Source organism: Canis lupus, chromosome 27 (genome assembly GCF_048164855.1).
Source record: "Canis lupus baileyi chromosome 27, mCanLup2.hap1, whole genome shotgun sequence".
NCBI classification, from domain to species: Eukaryota; Metazoa; Chordata; class Mammalia; order Carnivora; family Canidae; genus Canis; species Canis lupus.
In genome coordinates this window covers 38,343,128-38,364,547 of record NC_132864.1, presented here as the reverse complement: position 1 = coordinate 38,364,547, position 21,420 = coordinate 38,343,128, and the positions used below count along the sequence as shown (strand labels likewise).

Here is a 21,420-nt window from a genome sequence, read left to right as displayed (position 1 = left end):
GCCTTGCTCCCACAACCCTCCTTCCTAAGTCACTGCAGCATTGAGAGTCCACTCGACAACAGACAGATGGGATGACACCCATACAACCCAGGACCTGGCCACCAGGCCACCACCTGCTGTGCTACTACCCTGGGGACACAGGCCTGTGAGTCCAAGAACAAACAGTAAACCTAGTGTCAAAAGAAACACCTTCAGGGAAAAGTAGTCTCAGGAGAATATAAAAATATAGGCACTTTCGGGATCCCTGGGTGGCGCAGCAGTTTGGCGCCTGCCTTTGGCCCAGGGCGCGATCCTGGAGACCCGGGATCGAATCCCACGTCGGGCTCCCGGTGCATGGAGCCTGCTTCTCCCTCTGCCTGTGTCTCTACCTCATTCTCTCTCTCTCTCTGTGACTATCACAAATAAATAAAAATTAAAAAAATAAAAATAAAAATAAAAATATAGGCACTTTCTAAATCTTCATTACTCCTCATCTATCTCCAAATTTCACCTGACCGCTCTGTTTTGGCTCAGGGAACCAGCAGAGACAAAACGAGGGGAATAGGCCTGGGGAAGGCAAAGCTGGGATGACAAGCACGTGCAAAGGGGATAGGTACAGAGAGACAGTGAGCCTCTGCTGGAGCAAAGGGACACTTAGCAGGTATTTGTCAACACTCCCAATTTCCAACTGCCCCCACCAATTTCTGATAGGAAAGAAAACATCTAGGGGTGAAGGGCTCCTGCCTGTGGATCACCTGTGAAGCCAGTCCTTGAGGAACAGCAGTGTGGTGAAGAGGAAGCAAGGAAGGGTGGGGTGTGGGGGCGCAAAGGAAGCTCAGGAAATGAGGTGGCCAAGTACAAGAGTAAGAGGATGTCTTGTTAAGGCCATGGGCCAGCTGTTAAATTGGGGATACCTTAAAAGAATCTGTAGTTTTCTCTAATTCCATAAAAAATAAAATGAGGAAATATGTTGAAAAACCAACCAGATACTTTCAACAGACGCAAGATACAATAAAAATGGGGTTCAAGGGTGTGTCCCCAAGGTCTTTAAAACACAACCAGGACTGGGTGCTCAGAGCCCTGCTGCAGTCCCTGGCCCAGAGCTGGATGGCCCAGCGTGGTTTGCTCCCAGCTGAGGCCACCCCGCTGCCAGGTGGGTAGAGTGGAGGCTCTGGGGACCAGACCAGACCAGCATGATGAGGCCTGGGGGACAGGGGAAGGACGGAGAGGTGTGGCTACCCGACAGGAGACATGGGCACCGGAAGCAGTTAGTCACACAGCGGCCACGAGGTTTTCCTGCAGGTTAAATACATTGCCAAGATTCTCACAATGGCCAGCCAGGCCACCCAGGAACCACTGGGAGCTGAGTGCTGCACATCTGCTGCCAGTGTTCCTCTCTCAGAAGACCCTGAGGTCTGAGACTGCACCTTTCATTGTCCCCTAGGACGGGCTGCTTTATTCCCTTGGTTCTTAACTCAGAAGTTCTGACTGGCCTGCCCCACTGTGGGAATTCCTAGGCTCACCCCTCCTCTCTGGGACTACTCCAGAGAAAGGCCTGAATAGCATGTGACGTCCCTTAGCTTCACTCAGTTTTTACCATCTCCCTCACTCAACATCAAAAATCTAAGTGTTGGGATGCCTGGGTAGCTCAGCGGTTGAGTGTCTGCCTTCAGGTCAGGGTGTGATCCCAGGGTCTAGAGATCGAGTCCCGCACTGGGCTCCCTGCAAGAAGCCTGCTTCTCCCTCAGTCTATGTCTTTGCCTCTGTGTCTCTCATGAATACATAAATAAATAATCTTAAAATAAAATCTAAGTGTCATGGCTATGACATGAGGCTGGATATTCCCAGACCAGTAGTAAGAGCTAACACTGTGGCACTTAATGTGGTGCCAAGCACAGCTCAAAACCTTTACATTTATCAATGCATTTAATCGGCCCAACCACCTACTGAGGCAGATGTGTCTGGTTTGCATATGAGAAGACAGAAATGTGTGGGGGAAAGCTTTGTAGTTTAAACCCTTGCTTGAAAAAAAATAAAAAAATAAAAAAAAAATAAACCCTTGCTTGACCTGTGCAAGTCTAGCATGAAGGCCCAATGACAAGAGTGAAGGATGCCTCCCCACACAGACGTGGGGGGAACAGCAGGAGCAGGGACATACACAGGCTCCATATAAAATTCCAGGCACCATACACTACACACTGTACACTACCTTTTGTCTAAGACATGGGCAATCTGAATACATATATGCACTTGTATCTGCAAAAAGAAATATTGGAAGGATAAACCAAAATCGGAGATAAACAGTTACCCCCAGAGATACCAGGGGTTGGGCTGGAAATGAGACTTCACACATTGTTTTATGGTTTTCACATTGGAAGCAGGTACCTTTTTTTTTTTTTTAACCAAATTGAACATAAAACTAACAAGCCAAAAGAAAAAAGTGCAATTCCTAAAAAATTCAAAATAAAATGAAATGTATAAGCCAACTATCAGGCAGGTGTCAGAATTATACAGCGAAAAGAATTATTTTGAGTGGTTATTTAAAAAACAAAAAAAGCAAACAAAAACCTGCACATCCTTAGTGGAAGGGATGCACTTTAAGGACTAACAGAGCTGCAAAGAAATCTTAAACTTCATTCCACATTTTGTTATTATCTGTTACCAATATTAGTAGTAATATTAGTCTGTTTATTTCAAAAGTATTTCTTTCCATTTTTTAAAGTTTATTTGCTTTTTTTAGTAATCTCTACAGCCATCCTGGGACTCGAACTCACAACCCCGAGATCAAGAGCTGCATGCTCCTCTGAGTCAGCCAGGTGCCCCCCAAAAATATCTTAGAATAGAGCAAGTAATTATGCTAATGATATTAGAAGCCAAGGTATTTATATTAAGAGAAAAGATACACGTTTAAAATGAAAGTGAAACCCTGTAAGGTTAAATTGGAATGGGAAATATCAGTGTGAAATTATGGGGTTTTTGAGGTTGCTGCTGTTATTACAAAAATATATTACTTCTTAGCTCTCTTCACAAAAAAGGTACAGAAGCCATTAGCACCAGGGTCCACACTGCATGCTCGAAATACCAGTTCACCCTCAAAAAGGAACCAGGGCTCCAGAGATGAACGGCCCATTCTGGGACCAAGACACAAGTAAGCTGCAAAAGATGAATAGAGTTGTGATAAGAGGCCCTAAAAGGGACAGGAGGGTGCTTGGGGGCTGCCCCTGGTGAGGAAGGGGACCATGGAAGCATCAAAATGAACCAGTGCAGTGGACTGAGGCACAAGAGCCCCAAGCTCATAATACTCACAGGGAAAGAACCACCCTCACTCCCATCCTCAAGCCCTACTGATCGCCCCTGGAGGTAACCAAGGGTATCAAGCCCTTGTGCTACAGAGGGATGATGGAGAGGAAAGCATTCCTGGTCATTCAGAATAGGCTGTGTTTCAAGCAACCAAGAAGCCTTGGCTGATGATAGAAAACCCTTCTTTGCAGAAAAATTCCTTCTAATAAATGTGTAAGGAAAGATAGAATTAAGGACAATTACCATTTTGTGATCCTTAGTTAAGCAGTGGAACCATCAGATGAGAAGTGGATGGGGAACTTTTTAGGAGAAGAGTGAGGCTGTCACTCTAAACCCCTGGCCAATTGTGGTCTTGTGGGGATTATGAATACAGGGCACCACCTCAGACATATTACTGCTCATGACACCACTGCACCCTGGGCTCTTCCCATCTAACACCCAGTCTACAAGAAATAAGAGGCAAAAAGGAGGGAGTCAGGCAACAGGGGTCACTGTTGGTAGAAACGCGCATGCTAAAGCCTCTGCCACTTAGGACTCAAAGGAAGTGAGGAAGCTCATTAAAACCAGAACGTTGGTAGAAAGATGAATGTTACAGGTGCTTCTGGAAAGGGCTCAGAGGAAATGAGGAACACGTCATTGGAAACTGAAGCAGAGAGAATCCTTGTAGTCTAGTGATAGGAAGTTGGCTGAATTGTATCCTAGTTGTGTGGAAGGCAGAACTTGTAAGCAATGAATTTGGATATTTGTCTGAGTACACTTTCAAGCAAAATTTTGGAAGATCTGGCCTGGCTTCTTCTTGCTGGTCAGAGTAAAATATGAAAAGAGAGAGAAAACAAACTGAGGAAAAAACTATTAAGCAAAAAAGGAACCTGGACTTGGATGGTTTGGGAAACTCTCAGGCTATCCAAATCTTTAAAAAAAAAAAGCTAAACTGAGGGGATTCACTGTTAGGAAGGTGCATTCTTAGAGAAAAGGCCAGGGTGTGGCTGGACACAAACTTTGCTATTGCCAAAGGGAATGAGGGCAGTATTCATGAATCCCTTCAGTCATCTCACAGAAGCCAAGGAAAGGGATGAAATCATACACGAAAGATCAGTGAAGAAATCCCTTTTCTGATGGTGTGAATCCTGTCACATTCATGGGAGACCCACGAAAGCGTATGCGTGTTATACCAGCAGGAACACTGCCAGTTTGGCCTGAAAAGGAAAGAGACTGGATGGAATCAAAGAAGGGTGTTAGACTCCCAAAATTCTATAGGCAGGAAACAGGCTGATAAAATGACTCAGCTGCAAACATGCTACTCTTCAAAAAAAGGAAAGATGACCACAAGGGTAGAGTTTTGGGCCAAGAGGCCAAAGCCATAAGCCCGGAGACTGGAGCCTCCAAAGTCTGCTAATCTTTGTTACAGTAGCTATAGGAAACTAATACCTTGTCCCTGTAGATGTGCCTACTCTGGGCATTTTACACAAATGCAATCAAGTGATATATGGACCATTATGACTCTTTTATTACATTTAGCATGATATTTTCAAGATTGATTTGTGTTACAGAAATATGTCAGCATTTTAATCCTTTATATGGTCATAACACATTCCATTGTATGGATATACCACCTTTTTTTTTTTTTTTTAAGATTTTATTTATTTATTCATGAGAGACAGAGAGAGCCAGAGACACAGGCAGAGGGAGAAGCAGGTTCCACGCAGGGAGCCCAATGTGGGACTCGATCCCAGGCCTCCAGGATCACGCTCCAAGCAGAAGGCAGACGCTCAACCACTGAACCACCCAGATGCCCTATGTACAAGTTTTGTGTGCATTTGATTAACTGTTTAATTTTTTGAGGAATCATCACAATGTTTCCATAGTGACTGCACCATTTTACATTCCTTCTAGCAACATAGGAGGTTCCAATGTCTCCAGCCATGAGTGTGAAGTTGTATGTCCACTGTGATTTTGATTTGCATTTCCCTAATGACTAGTGACCTTGAACAGCTTTTCATGTATTTCTTGGCCATCTGTATGTCTTCTTTGGAGATATGTCTGTTAGAGTCCTTTATCCCCCTTTTTTTAAATTGGGTTTTTTGTTGTTATTGTTGAGTTGGAGAAGTTCTTTATATACTCTGGATACCAGTCCCTATTCCATGGGTTGTCTTTTCACTCTTGATGGTGTCCTTTGATGCACAACAGTTTTTAATTCTTTTTAGTAGTTTTAAATTTTGATGAGTCAAACTAACCAAGGTTTTCTTTTGTTGCTTGTGCTTTTGATGTCACATGTCAGAAACTGTTGCCTAATCCAAGGTCACAAAGATCTATGCTTACATTTTCTTCTAAGAAATAGAAGCTTTAGCTCTTAAATATAGGTCTTTGATCCATTCTGAATTAATTTTTGTATATGGTGTGAAGATGAGATCCAACCTCAGTATTTTATATATGGTAATCAGGTTGTCCCAGCACCATTTGTTGAAAACACTATTTTTCCCCACTGAAATCTTTTAGCATCCATGTTAAAAAAAAAATCTATTAAAAAAAAAATCTATTAGCAGTAAACACAAAGGTTTATTTGTAGATTCACAATTCTATCTTATTGATTTGTATGTTCATCCTTCTGCTAGTATGACATGGTCTTGATTACAGTAGCTTTGTAGTACATTTAAAAATTCGCAAGTAAGAGTTTTCTGATTGTTTTCTTTTCTAAGATTGTTTTGAGTATTCGGGGTCCTTTGAATTTCCTTAGGCAATTTCTACAAAGTCTATTTGAAAGTCTTCCTCATATATTGAAAAATGTATCAAATCCCTGAGCAGCTGCTCCAGACCCAGTGTTCTTGGTAACAGGAGGCCTTTGATACGTATCCCATTGGGAGTCATGTATTTTAACATTCTATTTTTACATATTCTAAAATACCCTAGACATACAAAAAATGAATAATAAGACAAATGCCAGCGCTCTTCTTACCCAGCTTAAATTTAAAAAAAAATAAGACAGGAATGCCTGGGTGGCTCAGCGGTTGGGCACCTCCCTTCAGCCCAGGGTGTGGTCCTGGGGTCGTAGGATCGAGTCCCCCATCAGGCTCTCCGCATGGAGCCTGCTTCTCCCTCTGCCTGTGTCTCTGCCTCCCTCTGTGTCTCTCATGAATAAATAAAATCTTAAAAATAAATAAACAAGACAGAGAGGTAACTGTCTCGCTCAGTCCGTTGAGCATGCAACTCTTGATGTCAGGATCATGAATTCAAGCCTTATGCTAGGTGTGGTGGAGCCTACTTAAACCACTCCCCATCCCCCCAAAAAAACCCACAGAAGAAATGCAAGTAAACAAGCAAGCTAGCTCTGCATGCTACCAGTGACTTGCCCTACATTTCAGTCTCTTCACAGGTAAATGGGAGAAAATGTCACAAGGGCTAGATAAAATTATGCACTTCTCTCAGCCTTACTACATGCTACAACAAACACAGTTGGTGAATACCAAATAATGAGAACTGACAGTGAAGCTTCTGAACCAGTATGTAAACTAAGGATGGTGCAGGAGTCCAGACTGTCACACATTTAGACAGAATAAAGAAAGGAGTATTGCCTACTGAACCTTCTTCATGAACCAGCTGCACCCAGCTCAACTTTCCTGGCAGATCTCAGCAATTGTTAAGAAAATGCTAGTCTTTTTTTTTTTTAATTTTTTAAAAAATTTATGATAGTCATACAGAGAGAGAGAGGCAGAGACATAGTCAGAGGGAGAAGCAGGCTCCATGCACCGGGAGCCTGACGTGGGATTCGATCCCGGGTCTCCAGGATTGCGCCCTGGGCCAAAGGCAGGCGCCAAACCGCTGTGCCACCCAGGGATCCCAAGAAAATGCTAGTCTTGAGAAGCCTGGGTGGCTCAAAGGTTGAGCATCTTCCTTTGGCTCAGGGCGTGATTCCGGGGTCCTGGGATCAAGTCCCGCATCGGGCTCCCCGCAAGGAGCCTGCTTCTCCCTCTGCCTCTCTCATGAATCAATAAGTAAAATCTAAAAAAAAAAAAAAGAAAGAAAGAAAAGAAAAGAAAAGAAAAGAAAAGAAAAAAGAAAAGAAAAGAAAAGAAAAGAAAAGAAAAGAAAAGAAAAGAAAAGAAAAGAAAAAGAAAAAGAAAAAGAAAAAGAAAAAGAAAAAGAAAAAGCTAGTCTTAGGGTGCCTGGCTACCTCAGTTGGTGGAGCATACAACTCTTGATCTCAGGGTCCTAAGTTCAGGCCCCATGTAGAGCTTACTTTAAAAGAAAGAGAATGCCAGTCTTTTCACGTATTCACATTTTTCAGTGTACACAGCTGTTCTTTTCTCAGCTCTAATACGTGCTTCTAATGCCTGAATTCTTGGCGGGGTCCCACAGCCACACTCGATTAAACAGGGAGAGCAGAAGGTATATTCAGATTCAAAGCCAGACTCTCGCCCTGTGAGGTCTCTTAAAAAGGCTGAAGGTAGGAAAACACCTCCTTTTATCAGGTGTACGTAGACATGCTCTTCTTCCCTTTCTGGGAGTACAGCTGGCCCTGACCCTATTTCCCAGGCTATGCTTTTTCCTATTTATTCCAGCTGACTGGCTGCTCAGCTCAGGCCCTCCTCTTTGATTGGTCCTAAGGAAGCTTCCCACTTCTGATGCTCGCAGCCTCCCTGGTCCCTATGTTTCACTTTGGCCTTCCAGTGGGGGTTTAGTTCTGTACTAGTCCTTTCTATGCTGTAAACCGGAAACATATACTACTTTTGCATAATACTATATTAAATGCAAAAGAACAGATGAGTGTTTAACTAACATGCTTAATATAAAAACAACCAAGTAATAAGCAAATGTTTAGAAATGCACCCAATTTTAGTAACCATCACCACACACTGCTGCTATAAGCACTGACACAGAGCTTCTGGGACTCGACTGTGCTCTCATCCAGTAGATGCCAAATTTTCCTGAATCTTGAAAGGCTGGTTCAAATGTTTGGAGTCACTATTCTCACAATAACCCACTATCCTCAGGCACAAAAATTATTTTTACTTCCATCAGCCTCCTTTAGGCAGAGTAGTCCTATCTGTAGGAATTAAAGGTGCTAAGGAATTAAAATGGCTGTTTGGGTATTTTTTGCTTTGACAGATGGGAGGCAGTAAGAGAAGTGATTAAGAGTGTGGTGATATCAGGCCATCTGGGTTCCATTCCCAGCTCTACTTCTACCCAGATCATTGACCTCCTGGGTAAGTTAACTAACATCTGTATGCCAGAGCCGCCTCTTCTGAAACTGGGGAGAGTGATACTATATTTGCCTCATAGAGCTTATGTAGATCACATGAGCTCACTCACGAAGCGTATAGAACAGGGCCTTGGGGTACACACCAGGCAGCCTGAGGTGCCCATTAACACCCCAGTTTCCTTCGAGGTGGACACCTCTGGACCTGCCAGCTTGCCAGGACTCCCCTGGAGGTGAGCCTCTTCTCTGTGGCCTCTTATACTTCCCAGACCCTCCTAGACTCCAGAAACAGATAAATTACTCTTCCCCATCTCTGCCCCTGCTCTAGGGTCTCACTTTTTCAATTCTTTCACAGTTGTTCTGATGGAGTCTCCGGTGGGAGGGGCAGGTAAGAAGAGTACCCGGGCTGCCATCTGACCAGCCCTTACGGAAAGGCCTTACTGCACTGACCGGTATCCAGCGCTATGAAGAGCCTAAACAGTAGTAAAAAGCTGGGCATCAGATGACAGTGCCCAAGCAGTATGTCTGTCTCTGAAAAAAAAGAAAAAAGAAAAAAAGAAAGACAGGAAATTTCCAACACCTGTTAAAAATACTTCTCTTCCAAATAGTTGGGGCCTCCTCTTGGGAGTTAGGGATTTAGAACCAGCTTGATCAAAGGAAATGGGGCTGTAGTCATTAAGGTCTAAAGTATGGGCTACAGTGAAGCAGAGGCTAAGACAGTGAGGAGGCTGTTGTACTGCCCCATGCCCTCTTTGGGCTGGAAGGCTTATTTCCCAGATAGGAGAGTGTTTGTGATAGCCAATCTTCAAGAGGGCCACCAACAATCACTGGCTTCCCTGTAAAAACAGGCCACTGCTCACATCAAACACAGAGGTGAGGGGCACCTGGCTGGCTCGGTAGAGTGTGAAATTCTTGATCTTGGGGCTTTGGGTTGGAGCCCCATACTGGGTGTAGAGATTGCTTAGAAATAAAAGCTTTAAAAAAAAAAAAAAAAAGGCGATTCCCACTGCCCTTAAGATCTGCTGTGTCAGAATGATGTTCTAGGATTTCTGAGGACTGGTAGCTTCCACCTCCTCCTCCTCAGAAGCCAGCTGCCATGCAGTTAAGGAAGTCCAGGCTGGAGACACCACGGGAGGCCATGCCGGGAAAACTGATGTGCAGATATGTGAGTGAAGCCTTTATGGACCTTCCAAGTCAGCACAGCTGCCTGCTGATTATAGCTGCATGCGAGGTCACACAGGAGACCAGCAGAATGGTCAGGCAGGCAACTCCAATTGTCCCAACTGCTGACCCACAGAATCAAGAGAAACAATTTACTGCTTTAGGTCATTAAGTTTTAGGGGAGTTCCTTATCAAACAATAGGTAATAAACAATACTGAACCAACAAGTTCTGCATTTCAAAAGTTGAACTAGTTCAATAAGCCCTCATCAAAGTTCTTTAAATTCTAATACAAACTAACAAAACCAGTAATAACATCTAATCCTCCCAAATATTTGCAAATTCTACATCTAATAAGAGAATGATATCCAAGACACATTAAAAACTCTTACAATCAATTAAAAAAACCAATAACTCAATTTTATTTTTTTTTAAATATTTTATTTATTTATTCATGAGAGACACAGAGAGAGAGGCAGAGACATAGGCAGAGGGAGAGGCAGGCTCCCTGCAAGGAGCCTGATGCAGAACTTGATCCCAGGACCTTAGGATCATGACCCGAGCCAAAGGCAGCCACTCAATCATTGAGCCACCCTGTACCCCAAGAACTCAATTTTAAAATGGGCAAAGGATCTGAATAAACATATCTCCAAAGAAAATATACAAATGGCCAACAAACACATGAAAAGATGTTCAATATCATTAGTCACTAGGAAACACAAATCAAAACCACAATTTTTATGAAATACTACTTCATGACAGCTATAATAAAAAACACAGCATGCATGGGTGGCTCAGTTGGTTAAGCATCTACCCTCGGCTCAGGTCATGATCCCAAGGTCCTGGGATGGAGTCCCATATCATGCTTCCTGCTCAGCCGGAGGTCTGCTTCTCCCTCTGCCCTTCCCCCCTGCTCCTGCACACACTCTCCAATAAATAAAATCTCAAAAATAAATAAATAAAAGAGACAAACAATAACAAGTGTTGATAAGGATGTGGAGAAACTGTAATCTCAGACCCTGTTGGTGGGAATGTAAAATGACATAATTGCTTTCAAAAATGGTGTGGCAATGTTATGCTACCAAATGATTCAGCAATTCTACTCCCAGGTATCTACTCAAGAGAAACAAAAACTTTATGTCCATAGGAAAGCTTCTACATGCATGTTGTTTTTGTTTTTGTTTTTAAGATTTTAAGTAATCTCTATGCCCAGCGTGGGGCTCAAATTCACAACCCTGAGATCAAGAGTCACATGCTCTACCAATTGAGCCGGCCAGGCAACCCCTTGTACACAAATGTTCACAGCAGCATTATTGGTAATGGCCAAAAAGTAGAAGCAATCCAACCGACCATCAACTAATGAACAGATAAATTAAATGTAGTATATACATACAACAGAATATTATTAAGCAATAAAAGGGAATAAAAGTACATGCTATAAAATGGTCTATGATGAAACTTGAAAAATATTATGCTAAGTGAAAGAATCCATATACCATAAGGTTGCATTTATATGAGAAGTTCAGAAAAGGCAAATCCATAGCAATGCAAAGCAGGTAAGTAGTGGCGTATGGCCATGGGGAAAATGGGGAGTGCCAGCCAATGGGTATGGAGTTTCTTTTAGAAAATGTTCTAGGAAAAAAAAAAAAAAGAAAAGAAAAGAAAACGTTCTAGGGCAGCCCTGGTGGTGCAGAGGTTTAGCGCTGTCTGCAGCCTGGGGTGTGATCCTGGAGACCCAGGATCGAGTCCCACGTCAGGCTTCCTGCATGGAGCCTGCTTCTCCCTCTGTCTGTGTCTCTGCCTCTCTCTCTCTCTCTCTCTCTTCCTGTGTCTCTATGAATAAATAAACAAAATCTTTAAAAAAAAAGAAAAGAAAATGTTCTAAAATTCAGATTGTGGTGATGGCTGTACAACTCTGTGAATATCCTTAAGACCTCTGAACTGTATATTTTAAATGAGTGAATTGTGCTGTACATGAAATAAATCTCAGTGAAGTTATTAAAACAAAGTTTATTATGCATAACCAGAGTGCAGACCCCCCTGTGCCTCAGTGCTCAGAGCTTTCCTTATATGTGGTCACCAATACATACTTGTGTGCTCTAACCTCTAAGACCAGATCATACAGGTGGTTTCTGGTCTGGAAACTGCTTTTTCTGTCTGGTAATCTCTATCTTTCCCTTTTGAAAAATGTTCACCTCATCTAAACACTCGGACCATTTCCCAAACTGACGTCTGTATGTCTTGACAATTAGTTTGTCCAAACCAGTATCCCATCAAGGGGCATAAATAGGATCTGCTTTTAATTCTTGACATCCAAAGATGTCCTAGAACTCCCAAAACCAAACTCAGGCACAAAGTGCTCAGAGCAGATCTAGTGCAGCGGAGGGTCTGCACAGTCAGATTTGCAAGGAAGGCAGGGCGGGCGCGATGCAGAACAAAAGCCCCTGGAATCAGCCCCTCCTTGCACAAGCTGGGTAACCCTAGACAAGCTGCTGGCTTCCTTGTGCCTGTTCTGCTTCATTTCTACTAAAACAGCTCTGCCCTGGGGAGAACACTCCAATGAAAGGATGAGACAAGATGGTCACATGAAAAGCCCACGGCACCAGGCCCGGGATAAGAACTCACACAGCGGAAATCCTTCCCAACTACTCCACTTGTGACATCCCTAGGCCTAGGTCCTAGCTCAAGGCCTCAATCTCCACAAGCATCACCTTTAGCACTTAACACAACAGAATAGGAATGCTTCTGAGCCCACATGTCAGGGACCCATGGGCAGCATTCTTACTCAGAGGAGCAGCTGGGACCACTGTGAGCACACTACAAGATTCCTGGGAGCTGACCATGAATGGAGGGTGTTGGCAATAGGGTTGTGGTCAGAGGCTGGGCCTTTATCCTACATGTCCCTCCAAGTACCCTCCCTATAACTGTAGCGTGGACACATGGGAAGATCCACAGCATGCTACAGGTAAGGCTGACAGCACCCATGGTCAATCACTGACCAGCCACCCCACCCCTACTCCGCAGGCAGAGAGCTTCCAGAGTCTGCCTCGCACCCTCCCCTTCCTAAAGCCTCTGAACTCTGCCGGGGGCTCCAACCACCAGGGCCTTACCCGGGTCTTGGCCTTCAGGAACACATGGCTCTCCATATCCTTGCTGGATTTACTGTGGGCCACACCGGCTTTTCTCATGGCATCCTCACTGTAACACAGAAGAAGAAGAGATGTTGACACATAACTGTAGTCTGCTTACAGGGTTCCTGGCCAGCAGGCCCTGCTCAGCAGCTGCACCTGGGTGGAAGAGCCACTGTCCCCCAGCACAACAGCCTGGCTAAGGCCTAGGAGAGACATTTAAGGAGGGACTCTCAGCAAAGCAATAAAAGGCAAGCTGAGCAAGGTAAGAAGGAAGAGCCACGAGAAGGAAGAAACAGAAAAGGTAGACACCAGAAAGCAAAACAGCTACCCCCCCACATGAAAGATGAGAGGGGCCAGGCCCTAGAAGTTGTTCACAACCAGCACACAATCAGGTGTACTCAGATGGCTGAGAAGCCGCCAGCACCCTCTATTTCCTACCCTCTGAGCGGCCTGGGTCCCCTCCCCCCAGCTCTGGCATTAAGGACAGTGGGACCCTGGCTCCAGTCTCCTCCTCTGTAAAATGAAGGGGCCATGCAAAGTCAACTCTCAGTCCCTGCCAAGGCAAAGGTCCTTATGTGGGGTGTGCAGGTTCTCCAAGTGGGACCAAAGAGATAAACCCCACAAATGTGGAAACTACTTAAAAACACATTTGCCAGCAGGCACCTGAGTGGCACAGTCGGTTAACCATCTGCCTCTTGATTTCAGCTCAGGTCATGGTCTCAGAACTGTGAGGTTGGACTCCATCCGCAGCATGGAATGTCCTTGAGATGCTCACACTTTCTTCCTGCCCACACCCTCTCTAAATAAAATCTTAAAAACCAAACCAAAACAAACAAACAAACAAAAAACATATTTGCCAAAACATGTCCAACCAGAGATGGAAGGCTATCACAGGTTTTCACCGGCTGATGCTCTGCTAGGATGGAGTCATGCACATCAGCTAAGCCTGAGCTCCCCCTGAATGGCAGGGCACACCCCACCAAACACAAAGCTAAGAACATGTGTGCGTCTGTTAAAAAGGGACATGTCAGGCTTGGGTCCAGCTGGTGCTAGACAGCCTTCTGACCACTCCAAACAAATGAACCAACCAACCCCAGGGTACTTAAAGAATGTGCACATGGGGCTGCATGATCGTGTTTGTGATCCTTAAAAAAGTCCAGAATGGAGGCTAGGTGCTAAAGCTTGAACAAATCTCTATCAATGGTGTAAAGAGGCATAAAATGATGCTGACCCACCACATTGCTGGATAACTCATTAAACACATGAGAGCAGAGTCTACCCGTCTGCTTCCCCAAGCTGCACCGAGGCAAAGCAGCAGCAACAAGTTCCTGTAGGCAAGGCAGCCAGGAGGGACCAGACACAGGCAGGAGGGGCAGTGTGACCTGGGCCACAAGAGCGGGACAAATCGAACAATGCAGGAGGACAACTTGAGATCCAACTCGTGAGAAGCAAAGCAGGCAAGCCTGGAGGACCTAAGCAGCGTGAGGCAGGCATCCACACACAGAGATCGAGAGTTGTCACCTGGTTAGGCTCTAAGTCACTGAGTGTTTCCAGTAAAAAAAGTGACTGAGCCCACCCACTTTCATAAGGGTACCTCACCTGTGCCCCCCCAGGCCATACCTGTCCCTTGCCCACCTCCCAAGAGCAGTGTGAGGCAAACCTGCCATGGAGGCTTGCCAGGGCTGAGGGCCACAGAGCGGCAGACCAATGGAGGAGAGAACAGTGGACACGGCCAAGAGGGCAACTGCTGGCCAGGGGGACGTGATGGAGGCTGAGGGGAAGTGGAGAGGTCATGAGTTGAGGGCAGGACCAGGAGCCAAGATGTGAAGCACAAAAGGACAGAGGGGGGGCTGAGGGCTCTGAGAAAGGACTCAGTTATGCAGATGGGCCCTGTGCCCAAGGTGAGCAATCCCCAAGGGCTTAGGTTGGCTCCTGCTGGCTAAAAGCAGTCTTCCCCAAGCTGCCGGCTGGCCACTGTGACGGAGTCAGCGGATTCGCAGGACCCACAGGCCCCCGCGAACCCTGACCGAAGCAAAGACACCTGGCACAACCCCAGAGACGAGACACAGACACGAGCTTTAATAGCTTTGAGGTGGGGGGGGGACCTTGCAGGGCCAAAGGCACCAGATGCACTAGGATGTGCTGGAGGAGGGACCCTGCCCTGTCCTGGACCAGCAACATCACAGATGACACGGACAGTGGCAGCACTGGCTGCTAGGTGACTGAAAAGAGCCTGAGGAACCCTGTCCACACAGGAGGCCAGAAACAGGCCTGTCTTGACCAGGCAAAATGCACACCTTCACACGAGGCAACGGAACTGGGATAAATGTCCCCAGCCGGTGCCAGGGCCCTGCGAGGCAGTGCCGTGCCCGTGTCACATACGGGTCTCTTCCACTGCCGCACACAACACCTGCCTCAACAGGCCCTGCATGTTTGTTGGCTGAAGAATGAACAGGCGCCCTGGGCACTGTTTTCAGTTCTGCAAGTCATAGCTTAAAAAATGTTTTTTGCTCCCGCTTCCAGTCTGCAGATCATGCTCCACCAAATAGAAGATGAGGCAAAAAAGAAACCAGGCAGTTCTGCTCTCTGTTACCATCCAACATTTTCCCCGAAGGAGGCCCCGTCTTTCCTTTTTAGCCGGCTCAGCATCTTGTCAGTGGCGCCATCCATTATCTGGTTCTAACTGCACAGGAAACAGCTTCTCTCATCAGTGCTTAGGGATGGTGGCCCTCCCTCCCTCTGTACCAAGGACCAAGCATGCCCACTGCATGAGCCTGTCGTGGGTCCCAGCCCCACATTCAGGCAGCCCCTGCACAGATGCAGGAGCCGCTGCTTTCCCAAGCCTCCTCTCTTCTGTCCCCAGGACGCCTACAGGAGCAGCTGGACCTGGATGGCCACTCCTCAGCCTTTGTCTCCAGAAAACAAGACCCTTCCAGCAACCATTACTAAACAAATGTAAACTAGCACACAAGAGGACAGGCTGATGGTTACAGCTTCAGGGAAACAACTTTGAAGAACCAGCAAGTCCTAGTGAGCTCCGCCCACACACAAGCAAGCCTGAGGTCAGTGCCAGGAATACAAGAGCCTGCCCAGTCAGGGGAGGTCAGGGGGCAACCAGGGTCAGCTTACAAGGGTGGACCCTAATTGGCTATCCTCCCACAGTTCCAATACCAAGGCAGTTGCCCCCAAACCGGAGGCTGCCAGGGAGGCGCCAGTACCATAACAGAGGGGCCTGTCTGGTGGCTATGGCCTGGGTGTACCCAGCCCCGAGAAGACGGCCGGATGGCTGACACTGGCTCAGGCAGCCCCTTGCTTCAAGCTGGGCTCTGCAGCTCCCCTGGTGCAGCTTCTTCCTGGTAGCCATGGCTACACTGGGCTGGTCAGGGTTCAACTGGTATCTGGTTTAGACCGGAGTCTCCTGGGGAAGGACCAGATCCATTCCACAAGCCCTGTGAACCACCACCAGGAGGCTGAAGGAGGCCCTGCCTGTCTAGACTTGGCCTGTGACCTTAGCTGTGTGTCCACCAATTGCCCACACTGGAAACCTGGGTACGCCCTCTTTACTTCCCAATTCTGACCTCTGTTCCTTAAAGTTTAACTCCTCACTCCACCTCTCACTGCATTTATGGTGGTCCTTCCTGATGGGCCTCTGTCTCCAGGTCCCACCCCTACCACTTGTAGTGTCCCAAGCCATGTGACTACCCGTGGGAGTGCGAAGTGGCGCAGGTTATGTCCCCGCCTGCCTCAAGGGCCTCGCTCCTCACCAGCAAGGCAGGCGGCTGTGGAGCCCACTCCCTCATCACCCTCCTAGGGGCTTACTGCCAAGCATGCTGATGCCCAACCATCCCACCAGCCTGCCCGGTGGGCCCTCTGACTGGGCTCCTCACTTTCTGCCTCACAGAAACTGTAAGCAGACTTACAGTTACAGGTCACACCCGTGGCACCTCCTATGGGAACTGCTGGCTCCCAGTTGGTCAGCCCTGCTGTCCTATGAATGCCTTGAGAGCAGGGACTGATATGCAGGAGGCGGTAATCAGCACCAGACAAATAAGTGGCTATTTTTAACACAAGAAGTGGTAATGCCATGCATTTTGATGGGACATGACGTGCAGACCCGAGAATCCATGTGGCAGGTACAGGGGAAACTGAGCCTTGAACGAGCACATCCAGGCAGCAGAGGTCAGGGTGATGGGAAAGGTATGTGCCGGAATGGGCGGGAAGTGCTGAGCACTGAACCTGCAGGAAGTAGACAGAAGAAGAGGCTGGGCTCTGGAATCACACAGACCTCACACAGACCAGGGCTCAAATTCCGACCTGGACACTCGCCAGCTCTGGGTCTTGGGAAAGGCGCTCTATCCCCCACACACATGCCCTTTATGAAGGAGCTCTCTTGAAAGGGCTGTGGCAGGATGAAGGGAGGTGCACAGAAGAGCCCAGGGTGTGAGGACAGGCCCAGCCTTGGCACAGCCTGCACAGTGCCTGTCTACTATCCGGCATACTCTGCTGCCTCACCTCTTCCCTGTCGCCAAATTAGGAAACTTAATTTGCCAACTGGAGCTGGTTCCTAGTCTTTGTAATCTGAATCAGTGAAGGATAAAGCAAAAAAACTAGCAAACGGTGTGTCCTGGGAAAGCGCACATGGATGTAAGTTCCAGGTGTGCTAACATTCTAGCCTGCCCCTCGCCACTCCACTCCCAAGCCAGCGACCCTGGTTAAGGCATCACCTCGTGGGTCCTATGCGTCCTCACCTCATGGGGCTGGTCTGAGGATCATAGTAGTTAATGACGTCAGGCACTTGGCACACAGGAAGCACTAGGGTGTGTTACAGAAATCAGAGAACAGTCTGCCTAACTGCGCAGGAAGATTGCATCCCAAAATACCTCCAATGTTCAATGACGCTGGTGTCGCCCCCTTCCTAGCAGATGACAGCAGTGACTGCATGCAGCTCCCTCAGGCAGAGCTGCTGTCCCCCTGAGGCTGAGCCACCTGGAAGCGTGCTCCCAGGGTGCCCAGCTCTGCAGCCCCAGGGGGCTACACACTTCTCAGGAAAGGCCTGAGCACAGGTATGCTGATGAGCAGCATTCGGCAGCCTTCCCTGCTGACCCTCCCCTCGCTCTCCCTTCCAGAGGGCCCTGGTTCACAGCCAGGGACCTTCCCACCTTTCCTGACAGCACCCTCCTTACCACCGCCCCTTCTCCAGGCTCAGCCTCCTTTTCCAGTGCTAACCATGTGCTCGCATTCGCAGAGAGTGAGTTCCGTCTGCTCTCCCGCTGCTGCCTAAAGCAGGAAGGTTCTTTCCTCTCTGTCAGACTCACCCTCCTGGCTTCAGGTAGACAGGAGGCCCATCCATCTGTGTGAGGTTTTTGTTTTGCCCAGAGAAGCACCTCCTCATTTGAGAACCACACACCCATCAGCCAACTGACCTTTCATGGGGCAGGAGTTTTGCCAGCCCTGCCTCACCCCCACCCTACAAGAGAAGCCTCCAGATGAAGTGGCACCTGTGTGTGCAGAGTCTGTTCAGCCACCTGGGACAGGACCTTGCAGCTTGCATGGGTGACCCTTCACCCTGTATGTGGAAAAGCCCCAGTCATAAAAGTAGCAGACAACAACAGGAGAAGAGTTACATAATGAAAGCCTTCCTCAGCACACCATCAAAAGTAGATACCACATAGGGAAAAAGATCTTGCTAAGTTAAAAAAGATTCCCACCACATTTTTACCAACCATCTATCTACCAAAGAGATAAGGAAAAAGTGCCCCTGATACTCCAGGCCCTTGGCAGCTCAAGACCATCGCTGAGGTCCGAGCAGCAAAGCTCTGGCACCCCTGCTTCCCTATCAGGTACTCAGGGCAGCGCCATTCCTATGCAATGACCCTGTACGTTTGAGGGTAGCCTCCAGGACTTGCGGCACAGTGCAGGCCAGCACAAGAGAACACTGTTTCACCCTCTCTGAATGCCAGCTGGGTCCAAGCACTGCACATGGTTTGAGGCTCATCCCGAAGCTTCTGCCCTGCCCTACAGCCAAGGAATCCTGTGAGCCTGCCCCCAGGAGAAGGGCCAGGAAATGCAGACAGACCAGAAGGAAAACAAATCACTACACTGCCCCTGAGCAGGAAACACAGCTTTGACTTAAATTAAGCTAGCTTAAGCCACAGTCTAAATAAATATGTTCCCTATAACAATTTCATTTAAAAATAAAATTAAATGAGATATGAACCTCCAGGCTGGCATAAGAAACTGAATCTGCATGTCTAATTTTGTTCCATCGCAAAACCCCACTAAAGCTACGGAAAAGGGGGGATTTTGTTTTTCTTATCACAAACTCACAAAGCCAGGAAGGACAGGAGTGATGGCTCCAACAACAGGATTTTAGAATCTGGAAAGCTGATGGCCCAGTGGTGAGACACGGCAAGCTGACCAAGAAAGCAGAGTCCTAAGTAAGGGACGGCGAGGAGAGCTGGGAGCCAAGTCAGTGATAGCCCCAGATCTCTGCAAGGCTCTGGACGGGGTGTGGCAGGCACTCAGGGACCAAGGGTAAATGGAAAGGTTCCTAAGTGAAAGTCCTCCTCCACTTCAAACTGCTGGGTAACCACTTCCACACTAGTAGACCTCGGAGATTTATTCTCTGGAAAAGCGTAAAATGGAGAATCACTGGACTGGGAAGGGGTCAACCGAGCCAGCTGAGAAAGCACAGGGAGGATAATGAAGGAAGCAGACGGTGTGGCCTCTGAGTGTGTAGATCCAACTAAATGCTGAGGCCCATCCGTCTGCTCCTCTGCCCACCTGTGGCCTCCTCCAGTGTGGCACCCAGGCCTTCACCCTACAGCCCAGTGTTTGGAAGACCATGTTCTGGTGGAAAGACCCAGAACCTGAAGCTAAATGAAGCTCCAGGGAAGCTGGCAGTGGGCATGCCCCTCATGCTCAGAGCATCCACCTATCTTCCCCATGGCCTTCTCTTAGAGTGAGCCACCAACCAAGGGTTCCCAGACACCCTCACACCCTCCCAGATAAAGACCCCACAAGAAAAAAAAACGTCAAAAAACCTATCTTTATTTTCCAAGGAGATAAGACATTGCATCCACTAAACAGGAAGTCAGAGTACAAAAAAAAAAAAAAAGAGAGAGAGAGAGAGGAAGAAAAAAAAGCAAAGAGTTCTTAGAAATAAAAGCATGTAAGCATGTCAGCAATGAAAGGTCAGAGATAAAATTGAAGAAATCTCCCAGAGGGTACAGCAAAAAGACAAAGAGATGGATACAGGAGATAAAGGAAAAATTAGAGGAGGAGATAGAGGGGCCAACATTCAGACACAGGGGACAGAGGGAGAACAGAGAGTGGAGGAAACGTGGCTCCCTGTGATATGACTTGAAGAAACTTTCCCTGAAGTACTCAACAGGAATTCTGGGAGTGAGGCACATGGCCCTGAAGCTCGCTGGGAGAAGTGCTGGGCCGGCACAGCAGCACCACCAGAAACAAGAAAGCTGCAGGATGCACTTCTCCGTCCTCAAGGAAGTACTTCCCACCTAGAAGCCCATGTGCATCCAAATGGACATGGTCTCCAGAAATGGAGTTCTTTCTCTAGAAGCCAGTGGAATGAAGGAGTAACCAAACCAAACCAAACCAAACCAAACAAAACACAAACAAAAAACCCCATAAAAACCACACTACAGGATAAAGAAAACAAGAAACCTAGCACTGGAGCCGTGCAACTTGAGAGACTAGCACTGCCTCTTGCCTGTGCCCCAAGAGCTCCAGAAGTCCAAGGAAAAAACTGGAGCTGATGCAGAGCCTGGCAGTGCTTAGTGCGGGGATAACTATACTAAGAGGTGACAGGAAGGTACGGGAAGAGTCAGCCATGGGTACACAGAAAACTGGGCACATTTTTAAGACTATTTTATTCTCCAGAAAAACTAAAAACCAAAAACCTGTCACAGTATGCTACAATGGTTGTCTGCAGAGTATCATCTGTGCAGGCATAAAACATAAGTATTCCTTACAGAGTTGCCCAGGAGGTAACATACTGGTAGAACAAGGGAGCAGCAGAGATAATGGCTGTGTAAAGGGAGCTACAGAGAAAGTCAATACATAATTCATGAAACTCATAAATGTGACGCCCCAAGACCGCAGCATGTGCACATTACTCAGAATCACAGGCACATGCCAGAAGAAAGAGTGGAGTCACAGGGGAGTTCTCAGTGAGAGGGGGCCCATCATGGTTTCTTGCAGCGTTTTTTGTTCTGTTTTTGAAGATTTTATTTATTCAAGAGAGAAAGCTGGGGGAGGGACAGAGGGAGGGGAAGAGAATGCCAAGCAGACTCCCCACTAAGCACAAAGCCTGATGCAGGGCTCTTGACATGGGGCTCGATCCCATGACCCTGAGATCATGACCTGAGCAGAAACCAAGAGTCGGATACTCAACCCACTAAGCCACCCTGGAGGCCTGGTTTGTTGGGTTCTTTTGTTTGTTGTTTGTTTTTTACCATTCCTTGACTTTTAAAAGTCATGTGCATGCATTACTTTAATAAAATAAGAATTAAAAGTTAAATGATGGGGTGCCTGGATAGCTCAGGCAATTAAGCGTCTGCCTTCAGATTGGGTCATGATCTAAAGTCCTGGATTGAGCCAGCATCGGGCTCCCCACTCAGCAGAGGGCCTGCTT

General features: G+C 47.1%; 1 protein-coding gene across 2 annotated transcripts in view; it reads right to left on the bottom strand.

Annotated features, from left to right (window-relative positions):
• Positions 1 to 21,420, bottom strand: part of MED15 (mediator complex subunit 15) — a 68,705-nt gene that overhangs the window by 32,616 nt on the left and 14,669 nt on the right. For both annotated transcript variants that reach the window (XM_072803589.1, XM_072803590.1), the window contains exon 2: positions 12,744 to 12,831. In XM_072803589.1, coding sequence (XP_072659690.1) covers positions 12,744 to 12,831 — 88 coding nt within the window. The remainder of the gene's footprint in view (positions 1 to 12,743; positions 12,832 to 21,420) is intronic.